The following is a 13,178-nucleotide window of genomic DNA, read 5'->3' on the forward strand; positions in this document are numbered from 1 at the left end:
GCCTGCAAGCCCTGCTGTGTTCACACGCACCCCAACCCCTGGAAGCAACCGTATAGCCCGATTAGCCATCTCCGGGGTATTATCAGGGACATGAAGGGCCGGGCTGCGACTACACGCGTAACTAACAACCGCGAAACCGAGACAAGGCCCCTCCCGCCGCCATTTTGAGCGGGCAGACCCCTCCCCGCGCGCCGGGGCAGGGGCGGGGCCGGGGCCGGGACGCAGGCGCAGTGCGGCGCCGGACAGCCACGTGACGCGGGTCAGCTGAGCGTTGGCGGAAGCGGCGGGTGCGGGCTCGGGTGCCGGTGGCGGCGGCCATGGCCTCCATCCTGGATGAGTACGAGGATTCCCTGTACCGCTCCGCCTCCGTGCCGCAGAGCCGCGCCAGCGTGGGCATCCCGCACTCCGGTAGGTGCGCGGCGGTGCCCACGCACCCCTCTGCCCGGGCCGGCCCCCGGGGACAGCGCGGTGCGGTGGTTCCGTCCAGGCCCTGCGCACGTCGTGTCCCCCCCAGTGGAGGACTAGGCCAGGCTGGAAGCCTGTTCCCACCGTTAGCCTCTCGGCGGGGCCGCCGGTGTGCGGGGAGCCCCGCTGCGGGTGTTCCTGCTGAGAGGGGGGAGGCGAGGCGGCGGCCCAGCAGTTGGGGGCGGTGTGGGGTGTAGGGCACGTCAGGCTGTGGGGAATGCTTCCAGGAGAACCTGTGTTGCTGTGTCTGTGGCACAACATTCAGCTGCGATTTGTTTGTCCATCATTTGCTGTGTGAAATGCTTTGATTCAGGGGACACTCGACTCCTGATGAAGCTCAGGGGTGATGCAGGTCATCTTAGCAAAACTGAGGTGCTGGTTATCTGTGGGAGGGCTTCATAAGGCCATAGCCCCTGTGCTGTGATGTGGTGTGTGGTGGAAACACCTGCACATGAAGTGACATGCCTTTGTAGTCACAAATTATAACCACACCTCGGCATTATTCAGTTCAGAGCTGTGGCAGTTGTTTGACATCATCTTATCAGCTTGCTTGCTTTTTTTAATCCCCCTCCTCTCTGAGGAACCCAGCAGTTACAGTATTCTGGCTGTGTGCACAGCTGTACCTGCATAGGGTTAGTTTCCTAACCCAGGGGCGGTTTACCAAAGACTTCATTTTTTAGAGTGGTTCCCTTAGGCTGACTACATGATGGCAAGGTTACTGCTGAAGAGGGTTACCAAGAAAGCCATCTGCATCACTATTAAACTTTTCTGTAAAGTTCTGTGAACCTTTGGTATATTCAGGGAGGGTGTACAATCAATGTAAAGTAACAGTGTGATGACCAATCAGTTGTTTCTTTCATGTCAGAGAATGCAAACAAATGGCAGGTATATTCATAGAATCACAGAATGTTAGGGATTGGAGGGGACCTCGAAAGATCATCTAGTCCAATTTCCCTGCTGAAGCAGGATTACCTAGATCATGTCACACAGGAACGCATCCAGGTGGGCCTTGAATGCCTCCAGAGAAGGAGACTCCGCAACCTCTCTGGGCAGCCTGTTCCAGTGTTCAGTCACCCTCACTGTAAAGAAGTTTTTCCTCATATTTATGTGGAACCTCCTGTGCTCCAGCTTGTACTTGTTGCCCCTTGTCCTGTCAGTGGGTGTCACTGAGAAGAGCCTGGCTCCATCCTCATGACACTTGCCCTTTACATATTTATAAACATTAATGAGGTCACCCCTCAGTCTCCTCCAAGCTAGAGAGATCCAGCTCCCTCAGCCTCTCCTCATAAGGGAGATGTTCCACCCCCTTAATCATCTTTGTGGCTCTGCGCTGGACTCTCTCTAGCAGTTCCCTGCCCTTCTTGAACTGAGGGGCCCAGAACTGGACACAATATTCCAGATGCGGCCTCACCAGGGCAGAGTAGAGGGGGAGGAGAACCTCTCTTGACCTGCTAACCACACCCCTTCTAATACACCCCAGGATGCCATTGGCCTTCTTGGCCACAAGGGCACACTGCTGGCTCATGGTCATCCTGCTGTCCACTAGGACCCCCAGGTCCCTTTCCCCTACGCTGCTCTCCGACAGGTCTGTCCCCAGCTTATACTGGTACATGGGGTTGTTCTTGCCCAGATGCAGGACTCTACACTTGGCCTTGTTATATTTCATTAAGTTTCTCCCCGCCCAACTCTCCAGCCTGTCCAGGTCTCTCTGAATGGCAGCACAGCCTTCTGGTGTGTCAGCCACTCCTCCCAGTTTTGTGTCATCAGCGAACTTGCTGACAGTGCACTCTATTCCCTCATCCAAGTCATTAATGAATATAGTGAATAGAACTGGTCCCAGTACCGACCCTTGAGGGACTCCACTAGATACAGGCCTCCAACTAGACTCTGTCCCATGTTCCATGATAAATTCAAGGTTTATTAGGTTCAATAACTGTTCCCTGTTAGATGCCACCTCACAACATTTTATTGAGTGTGGCTGGGAAATGTAGGTTATGAGAGGATTCTGTTCTACCTGATATTGTCATGGTAGTACCAGCTGCTATGCAGAGCTGGCATTTTTGAGTTACAAGTTTGGAAATGCATGGACACGTTCATTAAAGTTTTTTCCTCATACAGTGTTGCCCACTGTTAACCTTTGGGGAAACCAGGTTGTGAGGTTTATATATGTGGTAAGAACTGATGAATTCTGTCATACTATGTATATTATTGAGTATAAATACACAGACAGAATTACTCTGAGTCTAGGTGCTGAAGTAGATACGTTCCTTGTGTTTGTTTTTACATGCATAGTTATCTTGTTGTGTAATGTTAGATAAAGAATAGGTGTCCTGAATAGGTGTTGTGCAAAACAGTGTTGGGACAAGCCGTGTTACTGAAAATAAATTTTCAAGGACTCAGCTTTTCTTCTCAACTGCAGCAACACTGTCTCCAGTTATTCCTGTCTGACAGTTGAGAAATCTGCCTGTTTGCTGACAATTGATGTTGGCAAAGGAAGTTTGGGAAGCTGCTTAATTGCAGAGGCACAGCCTAATCAGGATTTTAATTATTCTTAAATCAGACCGCACTGGTAATTTTGAACAAAACTTGGGCTGGTAGAAGTTGTGGGCAATCTGAAGTTTAAGCAAATTGGTTTTGGGAAAATATGCAAGTAAATAGTCAACTTCCTGAAAGCAGTCCTTAAGGTTAGGTTGGAAATTTTGGAAGATATTAAAACTTACTCCTCTGTTTCAGTTAGTTGTTCCCTGTGCTTGTTAAACTGCAGGTACTGTTTCTCAAAGTTGTAGATAACCAAGCAGTGACTTTGTTGCCAACCTAAGTACTGCTGCATTGTAAACTTCAAGTACTGCAGTTCCAGCATGAAAAGACCTACTTTGACCCCCTAGACTTGACTGATGTTGGTGAGCTTAGATCTTTGAACAGATTAAAAGCTCTGAGGAAAAATGCAGATTTGCCCAGAAATCAGGGTGGGAAATGCTGCAGTAGAATCTTGCCTGAACAGAAGAGGGACATTGGGGTCAGGATGAAGGAGGGGACTGTTTGAAAGGAATGCATGTTGTAGAATAGACATCTCCTTTGTATAGAGAACTGTAAGTTAAAGTTCATCCTTCCCCTGTTATGAATACTAGTTAAAATCTTCATGTTAGTGACGATCCTACAGTTGTTACAATTGTAATGGATACAGTCCTAAAGAGTCCAGAGTGCTGGAATAGAATCCACTGGCTTGAACTATGACTGAATTATAAAAACAACAAAAACCCCCACCCAACTCTGAACCCCTACCTGTCTATAGGTGCTAGTTGTTCTCTTTCCTTCCTGTGTTTGGGTTTCCTTGCTCTGTCAGCCTTGTTTTGCCTGGTGGCAATCTGAAAAAAATTCAAGATTGCCTGAATGAATGTGACTTGGCGATCCATTGGTATGTGGGTTTTTCCCGTCAGAGTAATCCTTCCTTTTTGTATATATAAATATGTATTTATATTTATCGGTTAGCCATGACATCATGTGAATCTGCAGCTTGGGAGCTTTGTCTGCATGTTTTGAACCACAGCTCATACCAGCACATTTAAACCGTGGCATTGCAGCTCCCTAATCTGAAATGAAGAACATCTGTTTTGCTTAACTGGAAATAAAGGAACACATGTGTGTAAGTGGTTAATGTTTAAGATGTGGATCAGTGTGTAAGAAAAAAACATATGTGCTGAGCAAAAGGCTGCCTACTCAGATTGTGGTTGCGTGGTCTGTTCCTGCATATGCATCTTTCCTCTAAAACAGGAATCCTTTAAAGGTCCTGCAGCTGGTCTAGTGGTGAGGCAGAGACAAGGAGAAGGCATTGGTGGATTAGGCAATTAAAGAATTTGTAGTGTTAGCAGGCTGCTTTCCACTACTACACTGGCTTTTTCAACAGCAGCAGGGTTGAAATTAGAGTTTTTCAGGATAATTTGGAGGAGGTTATAGGTATTGAGTGTGCTTCGAAGTGGTGCTGTTAGTCCCAGCCTAGAGAGTGTCAGGCCTGTACTCTTTAGGATAGAAGCAGTCTGCTTCCTCTGAGATACAATCCCAGGTTTCTTTTTTCTTTAAGTTTACATCTTCCTAGTTAGCTACTTTGGCCATGAATGGCCTTGGCTTGCTAGAGCTCTTTTTGGTTTTAATCTTCCTGTCCAGGCTAACTGCTGCATGGATCTGCTTGCTTTAGAAATCCTTCACTCGCACGTGGAACGAAGCAGATGGGTTAACCTAGTGACATATCAATCTGTCTTGCTTTCTAGTTGAGGTAGTGCCGTCAGACTGAGATCCTCTGCTGTTTTCTTTGTCAGAGGGTTATGTAAGGCTTTGTGCGTATGGGAAATTCAGTCACTGGGAAAACTTGTCTCATGGGACAGATATGGATGAAACTTTGTGATAAGATCTGTTTATGGATGCACATGTGTTCCAGGATTTTGCTAATGAGTATCATCACTTGGTTGTGGTTTCATCTGAATGCCTTCTTATTTTGCTGCTCACTGACATACCTGAGCTCTTTTGTAGTTTTTTGCTTCCTCGGAGGAATATCATAAAGAGTGCAGTCTTCATTTAGGAATAGAATGGCATGGTCTCTGCAAGTTTTTGGGTGCACAGGTCTACCCATCTTCCATGAAAACTAAATCTGTCATGCTGCTTCTCTCTGTTGCCACACGGTGTTACAGGTTCGCCTGTCTTAAAAGTTTCAGTTTGCTGACCGCCTGCCTCTGGCTGGGCTTTTGCCTTTGTCGTAGCCAAAGTTTGCAGTTTGAGCTGCATCTTGTGCTTTGCCCATCTGTACTGAAGATCATAAGAGGTTTTTAAAGGAATAGATTTCAAAGTTTTATTTATTTATTAACATATTTCTCTAGAAGTATGTCACTTCCCTCAAGTCAGACCTTACTTCTCCATTCTCTGCCTTTCCCACCTAGATCTCCTTCATAAGTAATCCCTCAACATGCCTTCCTATGGATGCCCCATTTCCCAAGCTGGTTGGGACTAAACTGACTAGCTGAATACTTAATTAGTTGCATGAGCTAACTTGCTCTGGTTGTACACATTCCCATTTTCGGGTCGTTGATTTGTCAGGCTTGCTTGGTTGGGCTTAAAACACAACATGTGTCCTGTAAGTGTCTTGTCAAACGTCAGCCATAACTCCAACCTTAACTTAATTGGGCATATCTTATAATTCAGGCATGGTTTTTGAAAGGATCTGAGGATTAGGTTAGTCTGGCTCCATCTTGGGATTTGCCATGAAACAGTAAACCAGTCTGAATGGGTTTTGGCTCAGGAAGCAATTTATGCCAAGATTGGAGCATTGATTCAGCAATCACCAGGTCTTGGTTATTGTTTTGGCTCTAATAAGTAGTTCGCACGCCTTCCAGCAACAACTGGAAAGTTGCGATTAGGATAGTGTTATGATTGGTAAAATAAGGTTATGGTAAAAGCATCATTGTGACCTCCAGCTGTGTTCCCTGCAGCAAATAATCCAACAGACTTCTCTCTATGATGAAATCTGCTATGTGGATACAAAAAAAACCCGACATGGCTTTAAAAATAGCTTTAGCGTGTGAATGATGGATGTCAAGTATGGTAGCTCATTCATTTCCAACATGGAATAAGAGAGAAATATATTTCAATTAACACCACAGTGGTCCCTTGGGTAGCTTGTATGGGAGTGTCAAACCAGAGCCCTCTTTGTGTCCCATGTAATACCAGCCATTCTTTCCTGTCTTGAACAAATAAACTGTCAACCAATTACTTGTCAACAAATTACTTTGTGATTCAACTGCCATTTTCAGCTTTTTATGCAGTTTATGTGACAGTTTTGTGGCTTCCCCTGCAATTCTGTGTGCTTTCGAATTAATGCTTGACAAGTTTTCAGTTTGTGACAAGACAGTAAAGCGTATTACTGCTTTTCTTTCCTGTTATACATATCTACGTGAGTGCAGCTCTCTCTCTGTTCATGCTCCATGGAGCACACTCCCTTTTCAGTAAAACTCAAACCAGGCGATGATCCTTTTGGTCTTTTAGGTTGGATTTTGATGTAGTGTGGGGTTGTTGTTGTGGGGTTTTGTCTTATTTATTTTGTTTTTAAGTGTTCATGTTCTTTCTCCAGGATATGTGAATGCACGACTGGAGAAGGAAACACCAATATTTAACAAGCAAAGGATTGATTTTGCTCCACCAGAGAAAATTAACAGCTTAGTGGTCTCCTCTAACCAGCTCTGTATGAGCCTTGGCAAAGACACTCTTCTCAGGTAATGTTGCCAGAGACCTGAAGTTATTGCTTTTTTCCCCTCTGCTTTTTTTTTTTTTTTCTTAAGGTGTTGGAGAACTTACAATTACAAACTGGATGAGATGCTGTGAACACAATATGGAAAACAGAAAGCAATTACGCCTACATGAACTTTTGTTAGAAGCATGCTTTCATGGTTTCTCTTTGCAGGATTGATCTTGGGAAGCCGGATGAACCTAATCAGGTAGAGCTGGGACGCAAAGATGAAGCCAAAGTCTACAAGATGTTTTTGGACCACACAGGTGAGGCAATGGACAATGTATATTTACAGACAGTTGTTGGCAGCAGATGCAATTGAATGTGCATAACAAGCACTGGTGAAGGGGTTCGCTTTCTGTTCTGTAAATAAGGAGAACAGGTGGTTCTTCTGTGGGCAGGACTCCATGGCCCAGGGGCCCTGCCTACTGATTTGTCCCTATGCTATTAGAAAAACACTAGCTGCATGTGTGTATGTTGTTGCTTTTGAACTCTCCAGAATGAACACATGCAATTAGGCTGTTCTGAGCAAGGCTGCTGAAACCAATAAAAGGAAATCTTTGCAGTCATCCTGTGCTGTATGTGTTTATATAAGAATTTTTGAAAGGACTGTAAAACATCTGCAACTCACTGTAGCCTTGACTGATTTTAAAAAAAAAACAACACAAAAGTTTGGAAAGAGATGCTCATATCTGTCACCAGCTGCCAGGGATAGGAGAGAACTCTGGGAACTGTTTATCCTTAGAACACTTATTGAAACGGAAGAATACCTTCTTGCTGAAGAATACTAGTAATTTAAGTTTGCAACATATGAACTACTGTTCTGATCTGGGATGGAAATCCCCCACATTCCTATGAATGCCTGGGAAGGTCTTAGATTAAGTATTTTAATATCGGAGTTTATCAACTGTGAGGATTAAAAACCTCAGGAATTTGGCTTGCTTAGGCACAGTCTTAATTTGTTCTCTCCTCCTCCTTCCCATACCCCTCTCCTGTTGGCAGGCTCTCATCTCCTGATTGCTGTGAACACTAGTGAATGCCTTTACCTGAACAGAAGCGTTCAGAAAGTGCGAACACTCTCCCGCTGGAAAGGCCACTTGATTGAAAGTGTGGGCTGGAACAAATTTCTTGGTTCAGAGACCAACACTGGGCCTATCTTGGTGGGGACAGCCCAGGGGCAGATCTATGAGGCTGAAATCTCTGTCAGCGAGGGAAGCCTCTTCAGCACTAATCCTGACCAGTACTTCCGACACGTCTACACTCTGGAGGAGGAATCAGGACCTGCCCCAGTCTGCTGCTTGGAGATAGAACGAGGGATAGAAGGGAAATTTTTTATTATAGCCACCACTCGAAAGAGACTCTTCCAGTTTGTTGGCAAAGTGCCTGAAGGGACAGAGCAGCAAGGCTTCAGCTCCATATTTGCTATGCACGCTGACCATTTGCCCAGCTTCCGGGAGTTTCCAGCCAGCTTTGGTTTCAGTGAGATAGCCTTTTACACCCCAAAACTGCGCTCCAACCCACGCTCCTTTGCCTGGATGATGGGAAATGGTGTTTTATATGGTACATTGGATTACAGCCGTCCTGATTCAATTTTGAGTGATGAACGGGTCTGGGTTTATCCTTCTGACATTGACATAACTGTGAACAAGCCAATATCCATTGTACTTACCCAGTTCCATTTCCTGTTGCTGCTGCCTGATCGGGTGAAGGCTGTATGCACTCTGAATGGGCAGGTTGTTTTTCAAGATCTGTTCCTGGAGAAGTTCGGCTTACTGACACGCATGATCAAAGATCCCACAGTCCAGCAGATATGGATCCACACGGAGAAAGTAGTGTTCCGCTACCACGTCCAGCGGGAATCTAGAGACGTGTGGAAGATGTATATGAATATGAACAAATTTGACTTAGCCAAAGAGTATTGTAAAGACCGTCCAGAGTGCCTAGATATTGTGCTGGCAAAAGAGGCAGAGCACTGCTTCCAAAACAAGAGATACCTAGACAGTGCCAAATGTTATGCACTAACCCAGAACTACTTTGAGGAAATTGCCCTTAAGTTCATTGAAGCCAAGCAAGAAGAGGCCCTGATGGAGTTTCTGATTAAGAAGCTAAGTAACCTAAAGCCTTCTGAGAAGACACAGACCACTCTGCTGACCACGTGGTTAACGGAGCTGTACCTGAACTGGCTAGGTATATTGGAAGGAGATCCCTCACAGCGAAATCTCTATTTGGATACACGGGAGAAGTTTCGCACTTTCCTGAGCAGTCCTAAAAACAAAGACTGTCTGTTTAATAACCGGGCATCTATTTATGAGCTGTTGGCAAGCCATGGGGACACAGAGCACATGGTCTACTTTGCAGTCATCATGCAGGACTACGAGCGCGTAGTAGCTCACCACTGCCAGCATGATGAGTACGATGAAGCTCTAAATGTGCTGTCCAGGCACAGAGACGAGAAGCTGTTCTACAAGTTCTCTCCAGTCCTCATCCAGCATATTCCCAATAAGGTAGTTGATGCTTGGATTTCTATGGGCTCTAGACTGGATGCCAGGAACCTCATTCCAGCCCTTGTTAACTATAGCCAGAGTGCCAGCACCCAGCAGATCAATGAAGCCATTAGATACATGGAGTTCTGTGTCTATCAGTTGGAGGAAACCCAGCAAGCCATTCACAACTACCTGTTGTCTCTTTATGCTTTGTGTCGTCCGGACTCGCTGCTGTCATACCTGGAGCAAGCAGGAACCAACCCAAACAGGATCCACTATGACCTGAAGTATGCATTGCGCCTGTGTGCAGAGCATGGGCACCACCATGCATGTGTCCATATTTACAAAGTGATGGAATTATATGAAGAGGCTGTGGATCTTGCCTTGCAGGTATGTGTGTGTCTGTGCATGCATGCTATGATGTATAGGAATGCAGCTTGTTCAAGTTATCTTGAACAACTGAGCATTGAGAGGAACTGGAGAGACTCATGAGTATAGGAGCTTTGCAGCTAAGTCTAGGAAGAAAGACCTGTCTCTGCTGACATACTGCTGTGCTTTCACAATTGTTTCAAGTAGATGGCTGACTGTGACAAGCCATAATTGAGGGTGGGGGCATGGAAAGTACAAGGGGGAGTACTGTCTGTCTTAAGCTCAGTCTCTAACGTAAAATACCTTTAACGTATCTGCATTTATGCAAGACTCATATACCTATTGTTCAGGATTCTAATTACTTCCTATTCCTAGCTGTGATAGTTGTCACAGAAGAATGCTGTTGTCATCTTAGTCTGACCTTCAGGGAGATGTTGGATTTTTTTCTATTGGTGTTGCTATGTCTTTGCTGAAATGTGTGGCCAGCAAAGATACTGTAATATGGATTTGCCCTTATTGTAGTGCTGGGCTTTGTTGTTCTCTGCTGGGTAGCAAGCAAATCTTCAGGGAGGAATACTGGTGGAGAGGAGAGGTGTTTGATGTGTAAACAAGGAGCAGGCCAGTAGTGCAGCCCTAGGCAATGAGATAGCAATAGAAGTTTTCTATTAATGCCTCCTGTAATGGACAACAGGCTTTGAAGTTGAATGGTGGGTAAACAAAGAGGGAAGCTTAACTCAGTTTCCTTGTCTGTCCAACTTCTAGGTGGATGTTGATCTTGCCAAGTCCTGTGCAGATCTCCCTGAAGATGATGAGGAACTCCGGAAGAAGCTATGGTTGAAGATTGCTCGCCATGTTGTTCAAGAAGAGAAGGATGTCAAGAAGGCAATGGCCTGCCTCTCTAGCTGTGCCCTGCTGAAGATTGAAGATGTCCTGCCATTCTTTCCAGACTTTGTCACTATTGACCATTTCAAGGAGGCAATCTGTAACTCCCTGGAGGACTACAACAAGCACATTGAGGAGCTGAAAAGGGAGATGGAGGAAGCCACACAGAGTGCCAAGAGAATCCGAGAGGACATCCAGGAAATGAGAAATAAGTATGGCTCCGTGGAGCCTCAGGAAAAATGTGCTGCTTGTGACTTCCCACTTCTAAACCGCCCTTTTTACCTTTTCCTGTGTGGTCACATGTTTCACTATGACTGTCTCCTCCAAGCAGTTTTCCCAAACCTTCCTGCCTATAAGCAGGCAAAACTTGAAGATCTTCAGAAGAAGCTGGCAGCTACCAGTCAGCCTTCCAAGAGCCACCATCGTCCCAAGGACGCAGATACCATTAGCTTGGGGAAGGGACAGCAGAGCCGGGAACAGATCAAAGCTGACATTGATGATATTGTGGCAGCCGAATGTGTGTACTGTGGTGAGCTGATGATCCGATCCATTGACAAGCCCTTTATTGATCCCCAAAAGTATGAAGAGGAGATGCAAAGCTGGCTGTAGCTTTCCAAATCTGCAACTGTCAATGCACCAGAGTAGTTTTGTTCACAAATTGTGAAGCGTCTGTGGTGGGAATATAACCTCCAGAAGCGGGAACACAGTGGCTTCTTTGGAACTCTAAGGAAAGAGTAGAGGGGTCTTGTTATCAGAATTACAGTGAACTAGTCTTGAAAAATGGGGAGATACAGCTGTGGCTGTCTAAAAACTTGAACAATAGTTAGAGCTAACCTACTGGAATATATTTAGCAGATGTTTGCTGCTTGCTGTTCTTCTGAGGTTCTCAGTGTGAAGCTAATGGAGTGCCTTGTTGTCCAGAAGGAACTGGGAACAGCCCATGATTTGTCTTCCCTGTCGTGTGGTATTTGTTTTGGTGAAGACAAACTTAAAAGGGAAAGGTAGTGAAGAACACGAAGCAGTGTAGTCTTCATCACTTTCAAAGCTAGAATTGCCTTCTGTTTCCTTTTTGTGAGAGTCTATAACCACATACATGGAAAGAACATGAAAGGATAGATGCTCTTGCATATATATTTTGTAAACATCATGCTACACAAATACATGTTTCTACACAATGTAATATAAGAATGTGTATAATTCTCAAGCAGGAGTGTCTCATAATACACTTAAGTAATTTGCCTGCAATTCAAGGTGTGTAATTCTCTTTCCCACAAGCTTTATGGACAAGCCCATACATTTGAATTTTCTCTAGGTACTGTTTCAGGCAATACTTCCTAGCCTGTTCACCCCTTCCTCCCTCTCTCCACCCTATTTCTACTATGACTGTCTTTGTATAGTGGGTCTTGGTTTTGTCTTCACCCCAAACCAAGATTGATATGTGCAGTACTAAGGTTTCAACTGGTAACTCTGCAAGCAGGAGCACAGCCTATTTGTGTTGTCCTGCTGTGGTCCGCTTCAAGCTGCACTTGAGCACTTGAGCACTTGACTATAGAGATCTAGTCGTACGTTCCCTCAAGGGTAGACTATAAAAAAGTTCTGTTGGTGTGAAATTTGCTTTGCCATTTGAAGCCAGTACCTTGTGACAAGGCAGTCTTTTGCCTTCCTGACAGTGTTTGATGCTTCCTGGAGACGGCTGCAGGTCAATGCATCTGTCTGTTGCTCTGACTTGGAAAATTCTTCCCAGGAGGTGGCGATCACTACATAGTGGGTGAGGGAATAAAAAATTTTCTTTAGTGTTTTAGCAAGGGTTTTTTGTTTTATTTTGGAAGAAACTAAAATTCTAATGAAGTTCTGCTGTTTGGGGCTGAATCACAAAGGTAGTAATTGGCAGAAGAATGAAATGATCGAAAAATGATGATTCTTGTAATTAGGGCAATAGAAAATACTGTCTTCTGGAAAACCTCTTCAGTTCTTTCATGTGACTGTATGTGCTTATCTTGAGTACCTCTCTCAATCTGCTAGTCACCATGTTTGTAGGGCTGTAGAAATGGGTCTTCACATCATTGAAAGGGAGTATAAATTGGTTTCCTCAAGCAGCTGACCTAAGAATTTTGATAACTGTTCAGAGCTCCAGAATAACATCTGTGCTTTTGTTGGAAGCTTCAGCCTGGAATGGCTAAATTTTATCTCTGTAAAATGACACGAGTAATGAAAAACAGAGCTGACAGTAGAAGACCTGAGGTTCTGAAATATTCTTTTCATTGTTGGAGCCATGGGATAGGCAGTCTCATTACCACCTGGTAGTGTTTGTTGCTGGCTTATCAGAAACCACTGTTTTAGTGGTTCCATTAAGCAGTGGTTCAGAAACCCCACATGCTGTAGTTTTCTTTGGCTCTGGATAGCCTTTTGCTTTGAGTAAGTCGATGGGTCTGCCAGAAGAATTTGTGATGAAAACTAAATGTGATGTCTTTTGGAGTTAAACATTAAACCTGTTATAACCGGCCACTCCTGAATCATCATCTTTTCATGTAAGCAGTGTGATATTCAAGATTGTATACGTCATTATAAAGCAACAGTAGCCCCCTCACCCAAACCTTCTGGTCAAAGGCAAAGTGGCTGTTTTTCTGCCCTTTAGCAGAAACATGAGTAGCAGCTCATTCTGATGCAGGGAGTAATTTCAAGTTATTTATTTTCTTTGAGATGTTCTT

At 44.8% G+C, this 13,178-nt stretch overlaps 1 protein-coding gene across 2 annotated transcripts; it reads left to right on the top strand.

Annotated features, from left to right (window-relative positions):
- Positions 1-282: 282 nt before the first annotated feature.
- VPS18 (VPS18 core subunit of CORVET and HOPS complexes) lies at positions 283-12,973 on the top strand. Of its 2 annotated transcripts, XM_068398687.1 has the most exons (5): positions 283-408; positions 6,581-6,722; positions 6,911-7,002; positions 7,739-9,609; positions 10,351-12,973. In XM_068398687.1, the coding sequence occupies exons 1-5, from the start codon at positions 318-320 to the stop codon at positions 11,077-11,079; spliced, it is 2,925 nt and encodes a 974-aa protein (XP_068254788.1). In that variant the 5' UTR covers positions 283-317; the 3' UTR covers positions 11,080-12,973. The 2 variants fall into 2 exon arrangements, with proteins under 2 accessions (XP_068254788.1, XP_068254789.1); XM_068398688.1 differs by lacking the exon at positions 6,581-6,722 and having other exon boundaries at positions 320-408.
- The last annotated feature ends 205 nt before the right edge of the window (positions 12,974-13,178 follow it).

The sequence above is a fragment of the Nyctibius grandis genome, chromosome 4, assembly GCF_013368605.1.
Source record: "Nyctibius grandis isolate bNycGra1 chromosome 4, bNycGra1.pri, whole genome shotgun sequence".
In the NCBI taxonomy this organism is placed as follows: domain Eukaryota; kingdom Metazoa; phylum Chordata; class Aves; order Nyctibiiformes; family Nyctibiidae; genus Nyctibius; species Nyctibius grandis.

Excerpts from the sequence above, each read along its gene's own strand:
- VPS18 (XM_068398687.1), top strand. The coding sequence starts at position 318 with ATGGCCTCCATCCTGGATGAGTACGAGGATTCCCTGTACCGCTCCGCC. Across the intron at positions 6,723-6,910 it reads GGCAAAGACACTCTTCTCAG|GATTGATCTTGGGAAGCCGG; the intron begins GTAATGTTGCCA and ends TTCTCTTTGCAG. Across the intron at positions 9,610-10,350 it reads CTGTGGATCTTGCCTTGCAG|GTGGATGTTGATCTTGCCAA; the intron begins GTATGTGTGTGT and ends TCCAACTTCTAG.